This window comes from Oncorhynchus mykiss, chromosome 6, assembly GCF_057628025.1.
Source record: "Oncorhynchus mykiss isolate SJ-2025 chromosome 6, ASM5762802v1, whole genome shotgun sequence".
In the NCBI taxonomy this organism is placed as follows: Eukaryota; Metazoa; Chordata; class Actinopteri; order Salmoniformes; family Salmonidae; genus Oncorhynchus; species Oncorhynchus mykiss.
The window spans coordinates 66370320-66390860 of NC_143027.1; the positions used below are offsets into that span (position 1 = coordinate 66370320).

At 45.1% G+C, this 20541-nt stretch overlaps 1 protein-coding gene and 1 long non-coding RNA gene across 5 annotated transcripts in view; one reads left to right on the top strand and one right to left on the bottom strand.

Moving 5' to 3' along the window:
* The window catches only part of LOC110526388 (nuclear factor of activated T-cells 5), a 61128-nt gene that overhangs the window by 27431 nt on the left and 13156 nt on the right, over positions 1 to 20541 (top strand). For 3 of the 4 annotated variants that reach the window (XM_036980742.2, XM_036980744.2, XM_036980743.2), the window contains 5 exons: positions 418 to 546; positions 16061 to 16706; positions 17873 to 18062; positions 18938 to 19128; positions 19308 to 19480. In XM_036980742.2, the coding sequence (XP_036836637.2) occupies positions 418 to 546; positions 16061 to 16706; positions 17873 to 18062; positions 18938 to 19128; positions 19308 to 19480 (1329 nt within the window). Of the gene's footprint in view, positions 1 to 417; positions 547 to 15326; positions 15468 to 16060; positions 16707 to 17872; positions 18063 to 18937; positions 19129 to 19307; positions 19481 to 20541 lie in introns of those variants that run through there. The other variant, XM_090238636.1, reaches the window with a different exon arrangement.
* Positions 5961 to 15972, bottom strand: LOC149983051 (uncharacterized). Its single transcript, XR_016496820.1, has 2 exons — positions 11490 to 15972; positions 5961 to 6461 (listed from the first exon to the last, which is right to left on the bottom strand). It is a non-coding gene; the product is annotated as an uncharacterized LOC149983051 (long non-coding RNA).

A 20541-nucleotide genomic window follows, 5' to 3' on the forward strand; every position in this document is an offset into this window, starting at 1 on the left:
GCATTTTATAAACTGCTAGGTCATTTTCCAGAGTGCTGGCCAGGCAGGATAATGCTCTGGGCCTGGTACAGGGTCAGTGTCAACTGACAAAGGCATGCTGTACCATGTTTATGAAGGTTATTGTTTTCGCTGTTTAACATTTTTTTTTATGTTTATAAGGAGAGCCTATAAGTATAGGTGAAAGGGAAAAAAGAACCATACTCACAGAATTGTATTTTACAATTTTACTCAAATTTTGAAAAGGAGGAGCTGCAAATTTAAACTTGTCTTTAGAATTCTGAAAGAGCTTCATCTACAGTAAATCTGCTGACTTCTTTGCAAGCGCTCTCATGCTGTTAGATTATGAACAGCCTTTCAAGTCCTTACAAAGGGACTCGACTCATCTCCTGAACCCCCCCCCCCCCCCTCTCTACACAGAATCAGTGTATGACCTTCTCCCCAAAGAGCTGCAGCTGCCATCCTCCACTCAGCAAAACCCAGCAGCAGCCATGAGCCAGAAGAGCGGTGGAGAGGCGGTTCCTCCTCCCTCAGCTGCCCTTGACTCAGGTAAGCCCCTCCTCCTCTACCCCCTCTTCTCTTCTGCCTCCATGGTAACAGTGAGCAGTGCTGGTAATGGTTCCATCCTGTTTCCTGGAGTCAACCCTTCTTTAGGCTACCTGCAAGACCACTTCCAACTACATTAGGGGTAGGCAGCACACAGCCTGTACCTGTAGGCTTACACCTGCATGTAGAGAGTACAGCCAATAGGCAAGGAGCAGCTGCTGAAGACCGGAGTTATGAGGCCTTATTGCCCTCTCCCTTGGGCGTCCTGTGGCCCTCAGAAAACATACTGCACACAATGCCAGCCAGACATCCCTGGGCCCTGGGGGCTTGCTCACATCTCTGAAGACTGAACAGTTCTGACTGTGAGTGATGGGAACGACCTGTTCCTGTTTTTTTGTTTTGGTGTGCATTATCCCCTGGGTTTTACACAGAGATAATTATTGCAGACATGCAGAACTATGAGCACCTTTATATCATGATCTGTTGCTGGTTTCTATAAACCTCACAGTATGTAATCATGTAATCAGCTCCAGCTGCAGCCCCTTTTAGAATCCCAATCAGAGGGCTAGACTGAAAATGAGCTGTAGTAAAGCATTGCCTGGTTTTGTGCTGAAACAATGATTCTATACAAGGACTCTAGGATCCAAACATCTCTTTATGACACAGGCCTACAGGTTGCAAGCAGATCAGAAAGGCCTCTTTTTAATGTGCTTTAGAGTAGACATTTTTAAAGGTTTTCCCATCAGGGCGTAGGGGCTGTTACACACTAACAGAGAGGGCATTCTTGCTCTCCATAGAAATCCAACTTCATGATCCTAGCTCAACAATTGGCTAAACGGATTGCACTGTTTTGAGTGGTTGGGTTATGCCAAAACAAAGTCATGCCTACAGTCCTTGCTGGGAACACTGTGCCTTGCAGTTGGAGTCTAAAGAAACTCTCTTCATTCCATGCCATTAGAGGACACCCCTGATTCTTTCGGGGCACACAAGACCTACGGAGTCCCCATCTTCTTGGGCTGTCTGAATGATCTTCAAAATGGCAGTCTGTCTATTTGGGGTCCACTAAATCACGAAAGGCAAAATGTACCCCATTAATTGACAATAGCAATTGGCTCCCAGTCTGTTATTGTACATTTGTGAAGCTAGATGTTATAAAAATGCAAACCATCTCTCTTTGGGACAAGACACAAGTCAGAAGCCGGGTACAAAACCATTTCTGTACTGCTCACAAAATCATTGTTTGAGATCCAAAAATGTTAAGTAATTCAGTGATATCTCTTTGCAAAATTCCAGAAATATCACTAACTGTTTACTTATGTGTTTTGCAGCTATTTTGCTCAACCAGTTACTGCCACACCATTAGTTCAAGTAGTATATTCTGACACCATGCATCAGTCTGTGTAAGGCTAAATAGTACATCTAGTACACTACAGTACTTGCACATAAGGAATCCAGAGAATCTAGTATGTTTGCAACTGTAGGCCTAAATGTTAATTAACCCAATATCATATTCAAAGCAAGAGGAAAAAATATAAAACAAAACACCTTTTTCTGGTTAAATCTGTCACAACCTGAACGTTCAAAATGCAATTCACTTTAGCTCTTTTTACTCTGCCCCTTACCAAAGTGCCCCGGTTTAGAGTGAGTTTCAGTAGAACCAGAAGTCTGTTGCCTTCGGACATCAGTGCTTCAATGCAGCCAATGCAGCCCTCAGACAAGGCGGGACATACTGACTGTAGCTGGAGGAAGGTGAAGTATTTTTCAGTTTACATGAAATTTAATTTGGGACTGTAGGTTTTACTGCAAATTGGCCTTACTTCTTCTGGCTATCTCTTCTTCTTTTCACTTTTTTTGTGAATTTTATTTTGTACCACAAATCTTTCAAATCAAGTATTGAAAAAATACTTTGACATTAAAATGTAGGTTTCTATTGGTTCTCTGTCAAATGAGGACAACTTTTTAATTTTAGGCTGTCCAGCAGTTCAGGTTAGTTTTTTTTGGTCACACCAGCCAATTTTCCCCATTGCTTTGGCTCTTTGTTCAAGTAGTTTCTCCCTCCCCGTATCCCTGCACAGCCTTCCTCCATTTACCAGCCATATAGCTCTCTGTTGAAGCATCTCTGCCCTGGCCTTTTTACACCTTTACTGTTCTGTGCTGTTACTGTACTTTGCAAGGCGGGTGCATGCTGGCTGTGATATTACCCTACTCCCATCACCCATCTGTGGCCTGCCCTGCTACTTTTTATAGCTTGGCCTGGCTGTCACCACATCCCTGATGCCAGTGTCCTTACTGTTTAGCTCTATGCGGCTGCACACTTCCATGTTCCTATCCCTGTTCTTATCCCTGTCCTACCACCCCTGCCTGTAACTTTAAGGCTTGGTTACTTCTGTTTGTCCCCTCCCCTGATCCCTCCGTTTTGAGATATGGCTGAATGGAGATGTAGCATCACTCTAGGTTGGCTTCAGCTGTTATGTAGGAATGTCGGCTATTTTTAGTCAACTCTGGCCATACAAAATTCATATTGCTTTTACTTTGTTGATTAGCTCACCCCTTTTTATTTTTCTAATTGATGTAACATGTTATTGATTTCCATTTAGAAGTCTGAAATGAGCATTAATTATTTGTTGTCTGAGGTCAACTTTCCTTGCCTTTCAGTCAGTCTACAGTCGAGGCCAAAAGTTTTGAGAATGACACAAATATTAATTTCCACAAAGTTTGCTGCTTTAGTGTCTTTAGATAGTTTTGTCAGATATTACTATGGAATACTGAAGTATAATTACAAGCATTTCATAAGTGTCAAAGGCTTTTACAATTACATGAAGTTGATGCAAAGAGTCAATATTTGCAGTGTTGAACCTTCTTTTTCAAGACCTCTGCAATCCACCCAGGCATGCTGTTAATTAACTTCTGAGCCACATCCTGACTGATGGCAGCCCATTCTTGCATAATCAATGCTTGGAGTTTGTCAGAACTTGTGGGTTTTTGTTTGTTCACCTGCCTCTTGAGGATTGACCACAATTCTCAATGGGATTAAGGTCTGGGGAGTTTCCTGGCCATGGACCCAAAATATTGATGTTTTGTTCCCCGAGCCACTTAGTTATAACTTTTGATTTTATGACAAGGTGCTCCATCATGCTGGAAAAGGCATTGTTCTTCACCAAACTGTTCCTGGATGGTTGGGAGAAGTTGCTCTCGGAGGATGTGTTGGTACCGTTCTTTATTCATGGCTGTGTTCATAGGCAAAATTGTGAGTGAGTCCACTCCCTTGGCTGAGAAGCAACCCTACACATGAATGGTCTCAGGATGCTTTACTGTTGCCCAACCAATCGGAAAGGAGATTCATCAGTGAAAATGACTACCCCAGTCCTCACCAGTCCAATCCCTGTACCTTTTGCAGAATATCAGTCTGTCCCTGGTGTTTTTCCTGGAGAGAAGTGGCTTCTTTGCTGCCCTTCTTGACACCAGGCCATCCTCAAAGTCTTCACCTCACTGTTTATACAGATGCACTCACCTGCCTGCTGCCATTCCTAAGCAAGCTCTGTGCTGGTGGTGCCCCGATCCTGCAGCTGAATCAACTTTAGGAGACGGTCCTGGCGCTTGCTGGACTTTCTTGGGCACCCTGAAGCCTTCTTCACAACAATTGAACCACTCTCCTTGAAGTTCTTGATGATCCGATAAATGGTTGATTTAGGTGCAATCTTACTGGCAGCAATATTCTTGCCTGTGAAGCCCTTTTTGTGCAAAGCAATGATGATGGCACATGTTTCCTTGCAGGTAACCACGGTTGACAGAGGAAGAACAAGGATTCCAAGCACCAGCCTCCTTTTGAAGCTTCCAGTCTGTTATTCAAACTCAATCAGCATGACAGAGTGATCTCCAGCCTTGTCCTTGTCAACACTCACACCTGTGTTAACGAGAGAATCACTGACATGATGTCAGCTGGTCCTTTTGTGACAGGGCTGAAATGCAGTGGAAATGTTTTTGGGGGATTCAGTTAATTTGCATGGCAACAAGGGACTTTGCAATTAATTGCAATTAATCTGATCACTCTTCATAACATTCTGGAGTAACTGCAAATTGCCATCAGTTTTCAAACTGAGGTAGCAGAATATGTGAAAATTAATATTTGTGGAATTCTCAGAACTTTTGGCCATGACTGTATATGGGAAAACATTTTGTAAAAGGAAATCCAAATTGGATCTAATGCCAAGCCATTAAAGGGAGGTCATTTCAAGTACTGCAGTTCACAAGAGAGTCTGTTTTTCCGTTTTAAGTAGGTAATTGCAGTGGGAGTCTTTTTATAGGTGAACACCCATTAGAGAGGGAAAGGACCTTATGTTATTTTTGCCCATAATTTCATTCAGTTCATCTTTAGGAATGTTTGTTCAGTTCAGACCTTACTATCCCAGCCACTCCTTCTCCTGCTTCCCACCAATGCTAAAGGGTCCGAGTTTGCTTGTGCCAACTTAGCTTCTGCATGAGTTTAAAGTGGAAATGCATTTTATTTTACAAGCTCCAAAATGACACTCAGCCTGTACATTGAACAGCACCTGATCAATATCGGCATCCACACACCTCAGCAATATATTGACAAGTGAACATACTCCACAAAGTCTTTGAAATGTTCTTCCTTTCTTTGTTTCAATAATATTCAGCAAATGCACAAAGTGAATTGCTTTTTTGTTGATTGGATGCAAGTTGTTTTGCTATTAATGAACTTAACTTGCATTTTAGCTGGGCCCCACAGGCGTCGTGGTGGGTTGTGGTACTGTGTCTGTCTATCAGTAGTGAAGACATTTAGTCCCAAGGGCTCTTAACCCATCAAAATTCACCCAGGGTGTTGAGTAGGTCCATCTAAACTTTTAGACTTCTTATTATTTTCATTTACTGCATTTACCATTTTTTGTATTGTATTGCAACTGAGTTTTTGATGTCAAAAGTTTTGTTTCTTTAATTCTGCATTTAAATGGTTGTGGAACATATTGTAGAAGGGGTGGAGTTAAAGGGACATAAAATACAAAAAAATTAATCTATTTCATATTCATCATCTCCAGCACCACCCCAACATCAACATATGCGAAAAGGGTGCATTTCTGTGTTTTGTAGTAAAAAATATAAAGATCTGTTTTTCCAATGACATCATCAACCAATTAGTAGGTAATATCTACTCAAAATGTGTCAATCGCACGATGCACACCGATGTCGTCATTGGAAACACTTATCTTCCGCTATCTTTTTTTACTATAAAACATAGAAACGCTCCATTTTCCCTTATGTTGATTTTGGGGTGGTGCTGGAGATGATGAATATGACGTTGAGAAAAAGTTTTCCTTCATGGGTTTAAGGGTACAGAAAAGCAGAACTTGGGCTTGGATGGAACATGCAATGGTCCCATAGGTGGAGGCATGGGTCTTCGGTAATGCGTTTACAATAAGAGTAAATGTTCTATGTTTATTTGAAAATGTATTAAGTCTACGCTGTAATACACCTTGAGTATTATTGCCTCCATCTGCTGGGACTGGGCAATAATCACATTGGTTTTAAGAGCATGGTGATTTGCAGCCACTTTCAGCATTTTTGTTAATGCATATATTGAGTGATACTACCGGTACTACCATTTTATGGCCAAAACAAATAGTTCCAGTGCCTTCAGAAAGTATTCACACCCTTTGACTTATTACATATTTTGTTGTGTTAAGACCTGAATTCAAAATGTATGAAATAGTTTTTTTCTCTCCCCCATCTACACGCAATACCACATAATGACAAAATTAAAACATGTATTTAAACATTTTAGCAAATTTATTGAAAATGAATAGAGAAATATTGTATTTACATAAGTTTTCACACCGCTGAGTTAATACTTTCTAGAAGCACCTTTGGCAGTGATTACAGCTGTGTACGTCTGCTTTCCACACCTATTGTTATGGTGCGTGAATGAGGACCCAAAAGCGAATTAACCAACAGAGTACTTTAATGACGAACATACGTGGGCTCAGATGGACAGGTAGATTCCGACAGGACAGGACAAGGTTGCAGCACACACGATGATAGTCTGGTTCAGGCATGAGACACATAAACAAACAAACAAGAATCCGACAAGGACAGGAGCAGAAACAGAGACAGATATAGGGACCTAATCAGAGGGAAAAAGGGAACAGGTGGGGAACGGGGTGAATGGGTAATTAGGAGGAGACAAGACACAGCTGGGGAAAAGAGGGGGAGAAAAGGTAACATAACAACGACCAGCAGAGGGAGACAGGGTGAAGGGAAAGGACAGAGACAAGACAACATGACAGTACCCCCCCACTCACCGAGCGCCTCCTGGCGCACTCGAGGAGGAAGCCTGGCGGCAACGGAGGAAATCATCGATCAGCGCACGGTCCAGCACGTCCCGAGAGGGAACCCAACTCCTCTCCTCAGGACCGTACCCCTCCCAATCTACTAGGTACTGATGACCACGGCCCCGAGGACGCATGTCCAAAATCCTACGGACCCTGTAGATGGGTGCGCCCTCGACAAGGATGGGGGGGGGGGGGGGAAGACGAGCGGGGGCGCGAAGAACGGGCTTGACACAGGAGACATGGAAGACCGGGTGGACGCGACGAAGATATCGCGGCAGAAGAAGTCGCACTGCGACAGGGTTAATGATTTGAGAGATACGGAATGGACCAATGAACCGCGGGGTCAACTTGCGAGAAGCCGTCTTAAGGGGAAGGTTCTGAGTGGAGAGCCAAACTCTCTGACCGCGACAATATCTAGGGCTCTTCGTTCTACGCTTATTAGCAGCTCTCACAGTCTGCGCCCTATAACGGCAAAGTGCAGACCTGACCCTCTTCCAGGTGCGCTCGCAACGTTGGACAAAAGCCTGAGCGGAGGGGACGCTGGACTCGGCGAACTGAGATGAGAACAACGGAGGCTGGTACCCGAGGCTACTCTGAAAAGGAGATAGCCCGGTCGCAGACGAAGGAAGCGAGTTGTGGGCGTATTCTGCCCAGGGGAGCTGTTCTGACCAAGACGCAGGGTTGCGAAAAGAAAGACTGCGTAAGATGCGACCAATAGTCTGATTGGCCCGTTCTGCTTGACCGTTAGACTGGGGGTGAAAGCCGGAAGAGAGACTGACGGAAGCCCCAATCAAACGGCAAAACTCCCTCCAAAATTGAGACGTGAATTGCGGACCTCTGTCCGAAACGACGTCTGACGGAAGGCCATGAATTCTGAAAACATTCTCGATGATGATTTGTGCCGTCTCTTTAGCAGAAGGAAGCTTAGCAAGGGGAATGAAATGAGCCGCCTTAGAGAACCTATCGACAACCGTAAGAATAACAGTCTTCCCCGCTGACGAAGGCAGTCCGGTGACAAAATCTAAGGCGATGTGAGACCACGGTCGAGAGGGAATAGGAAGCGGCCTGAGACGGCCGGCAGGAGGAGAGTTACCGGACTTAGTCTGCGCGCAGACCGAACAAGCAGCCACGAAACGACGCGTGTCATGCTCCCGGGTGGGCCACCAGAAACGCTGGCGAATGGAAGCAAGCGTACCCCGAACGCCAGGGTGACCGGCTAACTTGGCAGAGTGAGCCCACTGAAGAACGGCCAGACGAGTAGGAACGGGAACGAAAAGAAGGTTCCTAGGACAAGCGCGCGGCGACGGAGTTTGAGTGAGTGCTTGCTTTACCTGCCTCTCAATTCCCCAGACAGTCAACCCGACAACACGCCCCTCAGGGAGAATCCCCTCGGGGTCAGTGGAGGCTACTGAAGAACTGAAGAGACGAGACAAAGCATCAGGCTTGGTGTTCTTAGAGCCCGGACGATAAGAAATCACGAACTCGAAACGAGCGAAAAACAGCGCCCAACGCGCCTGACGCGCATTAAGTCGTTTGGCAGAACGGATGTACTCAAGGTTCCTATGGTCAGTCCAAACGACAAAAGGAACGGTCGCCCCCTCCAACCACTGTCGCCATTCGCCTAGGGCTAACCGGATGGCGAGCAGTTCGCGGTTACCCACATCATAGTTACGTTCCGACGGCGACAGGCGATGAGAAAAATACGCGCATGGGTGGACCTTGTCGTCAGAGAGGGAGCGCTGAGAAAGGATGGCTCCCACTCCCACCTCTGACGCGTCAACCTCGACAACGAACTGTCTAGAGACGTCAGGTGTAACAAGGATAGGAGCGGATGTAAAACGATTCTTGAGGAGATCAAAAGCTCCCTGGGCGGAAACGGACCACTTAAAGCACGTCTTGACAGAAGTAAGGGCTGTGAGAGGAGCTGCCACCTGACCGAAATTACGGATGAAACGACGATAGAAGTTCGCGAAGCCGAGAAAGCGCTGCAGCTCGACACGTGACTTAGGGACGGGCCAATCAATGACAGCTTGGACCTTAGCGGGATCCATCTTAATGCCTTCAGCGGAAATAACAGAACCGAGAAATGTGACGGAGGAGGCATGAAAAGTGCACTTCTCAGCCTTCACGAAAAGACAATTCTCTAAAAGGCGCTGGAGGACACGTTGAACGTGCTGAACATGAATCTGGAGTGACGGTGAAAAAATCAGGATATCGTCAAGGTAAACGAAAACAAAGATGTTCAGCATGTCTCTCAGGACATCATTGACTAATGCCTGAAAGACAGCTGGAGCGTTAGCGAGGCCGAAAGGAAGAACCCGGTATTCAAAGTGCCCTAACGGAGTGTTAAACGCCGTCTTCCACTCGTCCCCCTCCCTGATGCGCACGAGATGGTAAGCGTTACGAAGGTCCAACTTAGTGAAAAACCTGGCTCCCTGCAGGATCTCGAAGGCTGAAGACATAAGAGGAAGCGGATAACGATTCTTCACTGTTATGTCATTCAGCCCTCGATAATCTATGCAGGGGCGCAGAGACCCGTCCTTCTTCTTGACAAAAAAAAACCCCGCTCCGGCGGGAGAGGAGGAGGGGACTATGGTACCGGCGTCAAGAGCTACAGACAAATAATCTTCGAGAGCCTTACGTTCGGGAGCCGACAGAGAGTATAGTCTACCCCGGGGGGGGGTGGTTCCCGGAAGGAGATCAATACTACAATCATACGACCGGTGTGGAGGAAGAGAGGTGGCCCTGGACCGACTGAACACCGTGCGCAGATCGTGATATTCCTCCGGCACCCCTGTCAAATCACCAGGCTCCTCCTGTGAAGAAGAGACAGAGGAAACAGGAGGGATAGCAGACATTAAACATTTCACATGACAAGAGACGTTCCAGGAGAGGATAGAATTACTAGACCAATTAATGGAAGGATTATGACAAACTAGCCAGGGATGGCCCAAAACAACAGGTGTAAAAGGTGAACGAAAAATTAAAAAAGAAATGGTTTCACTATGATTACCAGAAACAGTGAGGGTTAAAGGTAGCGTCTCACGCTGAATCCTGGGGAGAGGACTACCATCCAGGGCGAACAAGGCCGTGGGCTCCTTTAACTGTCTGAGAGGAATGTCATGTTCCCGAGCCCAGGTCTCGTCCATAAAACAGCCCTCCGCCCCAGAGTCTATTAAGGCACTGCAGGAAGCTGACGAACCGGTCCAGCGTAGATGGACCGACAAGGTAGTGCAGGATCTTGAAGGAGAGACAGGAGTAGTAGCGCTCACCAGTAGCCCTCCGCTTACTGACGAGCTCTGGCCTTTTACTGGACATGAAGTGGCAAAATGACCAGCGGAACCGCAATAGAGACAGAGGCGGTTGGTGATTCTCCGTTCCCTCTCCTTAGTCGAGATGCGGATACCTCCCAGCTGCATGGGCTCAGCACCCGAGCCGGCAGAGGAAGATGGTAGTGATGCGGAGAGGGAGGCGACGGAGAGCGCGAGCTCCTTTCCACGAGCTCGGTGACGAAGATCAACCCGTCGCTCAATGCGAATAGCGAGTTCAATCAAGGAATCCACGCTGGAAGGAACCTCCCGGGAGAGAATCTCATCCTTTACCTCTGCGCGGAAACCCTCCAGAAGACGAGCGAGCAAGGCCGGCTCGTTCCAGCCACTGGAGACAGCAAGAGTGCGAAACTCAATAGAGTAGTCTGTTATGGATCGATTGCCTTGACATAGGGAAGACAGGGCCCTGGAAGCCTCCTCCCCAAAAACAGATCGATCAAAAACCCGTATCATCTCCTCCTTAAAGTCTTGATACTGGTTAATACACTCAGCCCTTGCCTCCCAGATTGCCGTGCCCCACTCACGAGCCCGTCCAATAAGGAGAGATATGACGTAGGCGACACGAGCAGTGCTCCTGGAGTAAGTGTTGGGCTGGAGAGAAAACACAATATCACACTGGGTGAGGAACGAGCGGCATTCAGTGGGCTCCCCAGAGTAACACGGCGGGTTATTGATTCTGGGCTCCGGAGATTCGAAAGCCCTGGAAGTGGCCGGTGGATCGAGGCGGAGATGGTGAACCTGTTCTGTGAGGTTGGAGACTTGGGTGGCCAGGGTCTCAACGGCATGTCGAGCAGCAGACAATTCCTGCTTGTGTCTGCCTAGCATCGCTCCCTGGATCTCGACGGCTGAGTGGAGAGGATCCGAAGTCGCTGGGTCCATTCTTGGTCGGATTCTTCTGTTATGGTGCGTGAATGAGGACCCAAAAGCGAATTAACCAACAGAGTACTTTAATGACGAACATACGTGGGCTCAGATGGACAGGTAGATTCCGACAGGACAGGACAAGGTTGCAGCACACACGATGATAGTCTGGTTCAGGCATGAGACACATAAACAAACAAACAAGAATCCGACAAGGACAGGAGCAGAAACAGAGACAGATATAGGGACCTAATCAGAGGGAAAAAGGGAACAGGTGGGGAACGGGGTGAATGGGTAATTAGGAGGAGACAAGACACAGCTGGGGAAAAGAGGGGGAGAAAAGGTAACATAACAACGACCAGCAGAGGGAGACAGGGTGAAGGGAAAGGACAGAGACAAGACAACATGACACCTATTTTAAGCACTGTCAAATTGGTTGTTGATCATTGCAAGATAACCATTTTCAGGTCTTGCCATAGATTTTCAAGGAGATTTAAGTAAAAACTCGGCCACTTGGGAACATTCACTGTCTTGTTAAGCAACTCCAGTGTAGATTTGGCTTTGTGTTTTAGGTTATTGTCCTGCTGAAATGTGAATTAATCTCCCAGTGTATGGTGGAAAGCAGACTGAACCAAGTTTTCCTCTAGGATTTTGCCAGTGCTTAGCTCCATTCTGTTTTATTTTTTTTATCCTGAAAACCCCCCCAGTCCTTAATGATTACAGGCATAGCCATAACATGATGCAGCCACCACTATGCTAAAATATGGAGTGTGGTACTCAGTAATGTATTGGATTTGGCCCAAACATAACACAGGACAAAAAGTTAATTGCTTTGACACATTTTTTGCAGTATTACTTTTGATGCAAACAGGATGCTTGTTTTAGAATATTTGTATTCTGTACAGGCTTGCTTCTGTTCTCTCTGTCAATTACGTTAGTATTGTGGCGTAACTATAGTGCTGTTGATCATCCTCAGGTTTTGCCCATCACAGCCATTAAAATTAAATGTCACCATTGGCCTCGTGGTGAAATCCTTTGGCAGTTTCTTTACTCTCCGGCAAATGAGTTAGGAAGGATACCTGTATCTTTGTAGTGACTGGGTGTATTGAAACACCATCCAACATGTAATAACTTCACTATGCTCAAAGGGATATTCAATGTCTGCTTTTTTTATTTCAATGTCTGCCCTTGTTTAGGAGGCATTTGAAATCCTCCCTGGTCATTGTGGTTGAATCTGTGTTTGAAATTCACTGCTCGACTGAGGGACATTACAGATAATTGTATGTGCGCGGTATCATGTTAAACGCTATTATTGCACATAGAGTGAGTCCATGCAACTTATTGTGTGACTTGTTAAGCAAATTTTTACTTCTGAACTTATTTAGGCTTGCCATAACAGAGGTTGAATACTTATCAACTCAAGGCATTTATTATTTTTTTTCTTCTACTTTGACGTTATGGGGTATTGTGTGTAGGTTAGTGACAAATCTCAATTGAATCAATTTTAAATTTAGGCTGTAACATCTACTGTGTGAATACTTTCTGAAGGCACTGTATAAAATTTGTTCATAATATACACCATTTTATGTATGAAGTTCTCTAGCTTCAACCTATCTGTACTCTGTTCCTCTGGATGTCTCGGAACCAAACCTCCTCAGAGTAATTATACATGAAGCCTTCAACCTTTTGTCCTCCATCTCCCTTTGAATATTGAATTGCAATGCATTTCGTTAGCCAGGGTATTATGCACAAACGGAGCAGGTGATGACTCAAAATTCAAGCAAGAAATGAATCCTGAATCCCTGCCCTTCAAGTCAGCCATTTTGGTGGTTATAGCTGTCCTATTGGCCAGCTGTCTTTTTCTATTAGAATGGATGGGCTCCTATTGAACAGGATGTCTTCATTACCACCTGGCGCTCAGCATTTCAAGGTTATCAGATGTACTGTGCTGTTTACAGGTATAATAGTTTGTCAAGATCAAAAGGTTTAACACCAGGCAATGCTTTACGAGGGCCAATTTCCTGGACCCAGATTAAGCATACTCCTGAATTAAAAAGACTCTCCAATTAAAGTGCTTTTTAGTCCAGAAATAGTCTTAACTTGACATGATGATGACCAAAATACACATTATGCTTTAAAGAGGCTTAACAACAGGGGTTAAAAGGTTTATGTGGTAAATGCCTCTTTCTGTGGCCTGGTGCCTTTCTCCTGTGATAAATCAGACTTCCTGATTTTAAATGATTTATACCCTGGATAAAGAGATGCAGCAGTGCTCTCCTCCGTCCTCCCTGTAGGTGTCTCTGGGTTTTCTCTTCTTTAAGACCTGGCTACATTTTAAACAAACAATCAGCCTTGCGTGTTTAGACTAGAAGGCTAATGGGGGCGTGGTATAGGGAGAGACGGAGAGGGAGATTCTATCCAACAATTCTACTGCTCCACAGCGCAGGCCAAAAACAGAGGGATTTCATTCTCTCCCGTAGCGTTTGCTGTCCTGACGTTTATTACACGGTTGCCTTTAGTTTCATTACACTCAAAGCAGGGCAACTCGTTTTATATGAGAAAAAAGCTAGATTACCTCCCTCTGGACAGACAGCAGGACATAAAAGGGCAGTTGTTTGAAATGTGTACACAACTCACGGATGGGACAATTTACTCAGGCATATTTGCCAATGTACAGTAGTCTACAGAAAGCTTTTAGGCCATATAAATAAGTCTGGAGGGAGCTGTGAACCTTTACAAAGCTGGAGAGATTTACTGGACTGGGTTTCTTTGAGGCCTTTGTTTCTCCAGATTCTGTGAGTGTTTTTAAGTGTGGTGAGGGGGCGCTCAAAGTGGCTGCAAATCATTCACTGCGGTTCCGATCTTAGCAGGGCCTGTACGTTTCTCATGTTTGCTACGCTTCCAAAAATCTGCATGAACAGCACATCATGAAATGTGTTTCAAAGGAATGCGTCATATTTAGATTTTGTACTTGACATCATTTTGTAATGAACTAATCCTTCAGCATTTCAAATCCACTGTTCTGTTATGTTTATTCTTGTTTTAAAACTGATTTTCATTTGATATTACATGGTTGTGAAAATGGAACTAGTTCTTTTGGTTCTGTGGGAGGAAGCTTACAACTGCCATGGAGAACAAATTGCTGTCTTGCTGCCATGGTGAACAAATTGCTGTCTTGCTGGATCCCAATCGAACTAAAATTATTCCTGTCTCTTGACTAAAACATTTAATTATACTCTATTGGGTAAAATAGCTGCTCCCTACCATCTGCAATCAGGTGGAAGTTTTTTGTCTGTTTGCTAGATTGCTTCTGTTTGCAGAAATCCATACAATGTGCTGTATGTTTTGAAAGCATTCCTGTTCATCAGAGCATAAATAGATGTATGGCTTTATCCATTTCTTCTTTTTATCATGGCTACTCTTCAATAAATTCAAATAGTTTAGCCACTAAAATTAATTTGAGAAAAATAATGATGTTCCATATTGTTGCAGTCAGGGATAGTTCCTACATATGAGTGCATTTAGAATGGGAAAAGGGAGAGGGCTTGTGGGTGGAATGTAAAGTGACTGGAATTTCTTCATAGACAATGCACCACATTGGCTTGTAATGAGTCATAGATATCTGCCATTCTTCCGATTGCCAACAAAAAGCCATCTTATTTTTCAGTCAAAAGCACTGTAGCTACAGTTTTGAATGATGTGCCGCCTAGTTGCACCTCTTATTTTTAATTGTTTTTATTGACATGTTGAATTCACAGTATCGATAAAGGTTTTACAAGTTAGGATAGCTTGTCTGCCTCTCCTCTCCCTTTCTCCTGCAGCAATCTTCAGGATTTCACCTCCATGCTCAGACCTTAGCCACCAAGGCTTCCATTTCTTCCATCATATCATCTTGAGTAGACAGTCGGTATTGCGTGTTTATTTCTTACCATGGGTGTCATAAGCTTTCTCCAACTCCCATGTTTTTTGTCGCCCTTTTATGCCAGTAGCCAAACTATCCAGTTTGTTTTCACAGAAGTGGAAGATGACAATCTACCATGCAGCATCTGCCATTTCACCTGCTTGAAGCTGCACTCTACTGTACCCTGCATTGAGGACATGATAACTAGGAATGCTTTTGAAATGTACTCCACATTTGCTGCCATTTTCCTCAGGTGTTTTAGGAGGACATTGAGAAAAACATATTGAGCAGGAATAGAACGAGACCCTTGAATGACGGTTCCATTTTCACATATACTTTTTGTTCAACAGTTTTTAACTTTTTTTTTTAAATTACATTTGAATGTTCAGCTCTTATTGCTCATTCGCTGTCTCGTTTTTATTCCAGGAAGTTCCCTCTGAAGCAGGGAGTGTCTGCATATAAAATGGTCTGCAGTTCTCTGCTTCATAGGTCAGAAGCTTGTTTATTTTGTCTCTGTGGCTACGTTCAGTCCCAACTAAATTGTTTGAACCTGTATGAGAAAAAGCTCTATTTGGCACGCATCATCTTACACACCAGATAATCTTCATTTCATTTGAACATCCCTCTACGTGTAGATTTCCCAGTTAATTTCTGTTCATGGCAAATGCTATTAAAAATCAAGGTCCAGTGTCACTGAAAGATGGCCAGAGAATTGGATTACTGCCCGTTCTGGGGCACTATTTTTTTGCAGATTGAATTAGAAACTCTCTACGTATCAATTTCAGATAATTAGATATTCATGTCAGAAAATGCATGACTTTCCATGTATATTATGTCCTATAATATGACTCTCTTTTCCCCCATTTTTTTTTGTCAGAACACACTACATACACTCTCACACACAGACACACTCACACATCATGATGCAATAAAAGAAAAGGGAAAATTATAATTGGATGACCAAAGAAAAGGAAAAAAAAAAAAAAAAAAAAAATTATGCACAAATTTCGCTGCTTGAATGGGACTGCTAGCCAATGCTGGTTGAGATGCCTTTATTTACTGTCTAATTATATACACTGTAGATGCCACCAACGTCTCCTCTTCTATGACCATGGGAGGCCCTCGCAGTGCTTTTCCCACCTCTTCCAGCTCCACCATGCACTCCACTACTTCAGCCACCGACCAGACCTCTGCTCACACCGGCATCGGCGCTCCAGACGAAGGTGTAAGTAGCAGAGCGGTGGCGGAGATGCTTGGCGCCGAGGGCGGGACCGGCAACAGTGGGAGTGCTGGTGGCGAGAAAGGAGGAGGGGCCGGATCCCTAGGTGGAGGAGGAAGAGGGGGGGCATCCCAGGAGGCCCAGCAGCACCACCAGATGACGCCCTCCAAGCGGCGCACGGTGCTGAACATCTCGCCTCCGCCCGAGGACCTGTTTGACGACAGCCGCATGTCCTGCCAGGAGGATCAGCTCCAGGACTCCGAGCAGAGCAACAGCATCTGGATGGATGACTCCGCCTCCAACTTCAGCATCGTCAGCTCCAGCTCCTACAACGACAACACAGAGGTGCCCCGGAAGTCGCGCAAGCGCACCCCCCGCCAGCGACCCGGGCCCAAGCCTGCCTCGGCCGAGGAGGCCAGCATGGACGTGTTTGATGCAGACAGTGCCAAAGGGCCTCACTTTGTGCTCTCACAGCTGGGCTCAGACAGCAAGGCCTGTACCAAAGGAAGGTGGGTGCCCCTGGATCTCTTTTACAGTGAAATTAGCCCATGTGGAAACATATCTAGCCTACTGTTTACTTCCTTTTGGTCTGCAGAGTTAACTTTCCTGTTCTTTTACATCTCTGAGATGGCTCTATGGACTTTGGTTGAGTTTCTGTTTTCAGTTTGAATCTTGTCTGGAACACAGAATGGAAATACATTTAGAAATACATTAAGACAAGTTAAATGTCATAAAATTATGAATTCATCGAAAAACACTGATCAACTTATACCATTACAACTAATATTGAATGAACATCTCAACAGAACTGTTCATACCTGATTTTTAAGAAGTTAACTAAATTTGCTCCATACTTATTCCCATTGTTAAGATGTGTAAACCCCTATACCACAAAAGGAAATCGAACCAAACCACTGGTTGAACGTTTGTCTGTGCTTGAAGAAGAGCTGGCAGATCAGAGGCTAGGGAGGGGCAGGATACCACAGCACAAACAATGGTCAGCCATGGTGAATCACACTGAGCCTCTTTGAAAAGTGTTGAGAAAGCAGAGCAGATTAAATAAACCTAAGAGGTTCTGATGGACCCTGCTTGGTAGTGAGCCTCCAAACTCTGCATTGCTCACTAGTGTCACTGGGAAACCATGGCAGCTATTTGGGGATCCCTCACTAGTCCCCTGCTGCTCTCCAGTTCCAAATACCCCCTATGCTCCACCATACACACATACTGACACTCACTCACACACAAACACACACAGATATTTGCTGGTGGGGGTCACAGCTTGGCTGGAACTTTGATAGTAAGTGGATGGTCTCCAAGTCCTGTCAAGTTCTCTTCCACTGAGAGGAAGCTTGGTGCCAACAGTGGAGCTGATCTTTCCTCCCCTTACATAAATGAACACAAGGTGGAGCGGAGAGGAGGAGTGGGGGTGAGGGTTGCTGCCACTGCCACCCAACACCAGGTTATGCGGCCCTCAGTCCCCAATGATTACAAGGTCACAGGCAGGGTTAGGGTTAGCAGGGGACAGTGCTGTGAATGAGTGAAAGGAAACAGTCCCCTGCATTAAATATATATGGAAGTGGAAGTGTATTGTAGTTAATGTTAGCGTTGCGTGTTTCAATGTAGGTTGTTTAGGAGCTGTTGGGCTGACACAGTAGCTAACCAGTCTGTCTTGCAGTTTGGCAGATGGCTCCCAAACAACCCATCAGAAATGTGGGACCCTAGCGAGCCAGTTCCCTCAGAAGAGTGAGTGCAAGGAGCTGAAGATCCTGGTCCAGCCTGAGACCCAGCACAGAGCCCGCTACCTGACTGAGGGCAGCAGGGGGTCAGTGAAGGACCGCACTCAGCAGGGCTTCCCTACCCTAAAGGTACGCCTTAAACCAGCACCAGGACCAGGGAGGCTGTGGCCTCTAGGGCTTTTTGTGGACGGTCAGTGCCCCATACACGTGTCACTGTTTTGACTCTACCCCTTTGAAAGTATGCCTTTATCTGTCCTTCATCAAATGCCACCATCAACCTGCTCCATACTCATTGTTACATAACACCTCTACATTGGCTTAACATTCTTAAGTCAGTGATTCAGTGATTGTCACAGGCTATGTAGAAACTTGTATAAAAAGTGATGCAACATATCAACCCCAGGTTATTTTCTTTTTATGAAACAAGGTTTAATAGCTAGCGGTTACAACACACCTTGGAAGGCAGCACTCAGGTGGTAGAGCATGGCTCTTGGAATGCCAGGATAGTGGGTTCAATTCCCATGAATGAATGACTAAGTAGCTTTGGATAAATGTGCCTGCTAAATGCAATATAGTATATAAACTACATAAACACAACAGATTTTCTTGTCCACCGAGAAAAGAGGTAACTATCATTATTCTCTTGAAATGATTACAACCGCAAATCGTGACTTTGTTTGCATTTCTTTGTCATATCTCAGTATCAGCAATGCTATTCACCAGGTATTCCATATTTCAAATGTTTTACTCTCAAAGTAGACAGCAAAACAGACAGTTGTGCAGTGACAGCTCTGTTATCATAGAATGCTATTAGATATCATCTTACTAAGCAGAAAGCTGCCACTGTCTATTCACCTTTGTATGTTATTTTAGCTCCACCCCACTTGCACAATATATTCCACGCTCAAAATTCTCTACTGACTTACAAAAATAGGTAGAGTTGACTTTGGAGCAGCTGTGCTATTTTCTGATTTGAGTGTTCTTTGTTTCCTTCTTGTCCACAGCTGGAGGGTGTGAATGAGGCAGTGGTGCTGCAGGTGTTTGTGGGTAATGATGCTGGGCGTGTGAAGCCACATGGGTTCTACCAGGCCTGCAGGGTGACAGGGCGCAACACTACAGCCTGCAAGGAGGTGGACATCGAGGGCACCACTGTCATTGAAGTGTCCCTGGACCCCAGCAATAATATGACCCTGGCGTATGTATCTACTTATTGCCATAGCTGTTGCAATTCTGTAAAATCACACATACTGGAGACTGTTCCTCTTAGTAGACCTCCAACGGGAGTGCTTTGGGGGCTATTGCAGCCGCTGGGGCCTTGTTCAGCAGGCCTGCTTGCCAGTCTAACAGCTGTGCTGTGTGTGTCTCTCTCTGCAGGGTGGACTGCGTGGGGATCCTGAAGCTGCGTAACGCTGATGTGGAAGCTCGTATCGGGGTGGCCGGCTCCAAAAAGAAGAGCACTCGTGCCAGGCTGGTGTTTCGGGTCAACATCTCCAGGCCGGACGGCTCGGTGCTCACGTTACAGACACCGTCGTCCCCCATCCTGTGCAGTGAGTGGCTTTAGGTTATTCATAGCATCTGCCCACCGGAGTCCTCTCAGGAACGCTGTCAGAGCTTAGAGCTGTCGCACGTCACCAGGGGATTAGGGGCGGCAGGGTAGCCTAGTGGTTAGAGCGTTGGACTAGTAACTGGTTGCGAGTTCAAACCCCCGAGCTGACAAGGTACAAATCTGTCGTTCTGCCCCTGAACAGGCAGTTAACCCACTGTTCCCAGGCCGTCATTGAAAATAAGAATTTGTTCTTAACTGACTTGCCTGGTTAAATAAAGGTAAAATAAAAATAAAATTAGGGGAAGGGGGAGGTTCATTCAGGGGGCTGGGTGGACAGGAGGAACATGAAAAGGAGCTTGGGTCAGGACAATAATGTAAATAATGAAGTCTCCATTGGTAGCCGTTACTGTCAAAATTTGACTGGATAGTCTTACGAGCATTTGTAATATAGGTTTGTTTTATTGTTTTCATCTCGTTTTTAAGTTCCACGCTGAAGACTTGGACACTTTGAAGAGTTGATGTTGATCTGCTTAGCAGATCATTTTCTAATTTAAGTACATTTTCAGAGACCATGTCTATAGACTCTCTTCAGCATCACGTGTTCCTCCCGTTGTGGGCATAGGGTGTGGCTATGAGTGGCAAAAACAGGAAAGACTGCTCTGGGATATAAGAAATTCTATTTGTCGGTGGTTTTAGAAGCAGAACTCCAAAAAAACGAGGGAGAGAAAGAAAGGCCGGTGAAAGAGGTGTGGACTTTTTTGTTTACAATGCCAGAGTGCAATCCGACCAAGCAAAAATCTGTCCAGAACATGTAAATCTCCAATGGCGTCTGTCTGTGTGTGTTGTGGAGCGGGGTGGTGAGAGTGTGGAAGGCCTGTGAAAACTGGGAGGGAGGAGGAGTGGGAGGAGTCTGAGCTTGTTGTTTATAGAAACTTGGGGATTTCTATTTGCCTGTGAGAAAGGGGGACTGCAAAGAGTGTAAACTTTACCTATAGTACAGTCATTTTACTGTCTGGTTAATGATCATATCCTGTAAAATAACAAAAAAAATATACTTAAAAT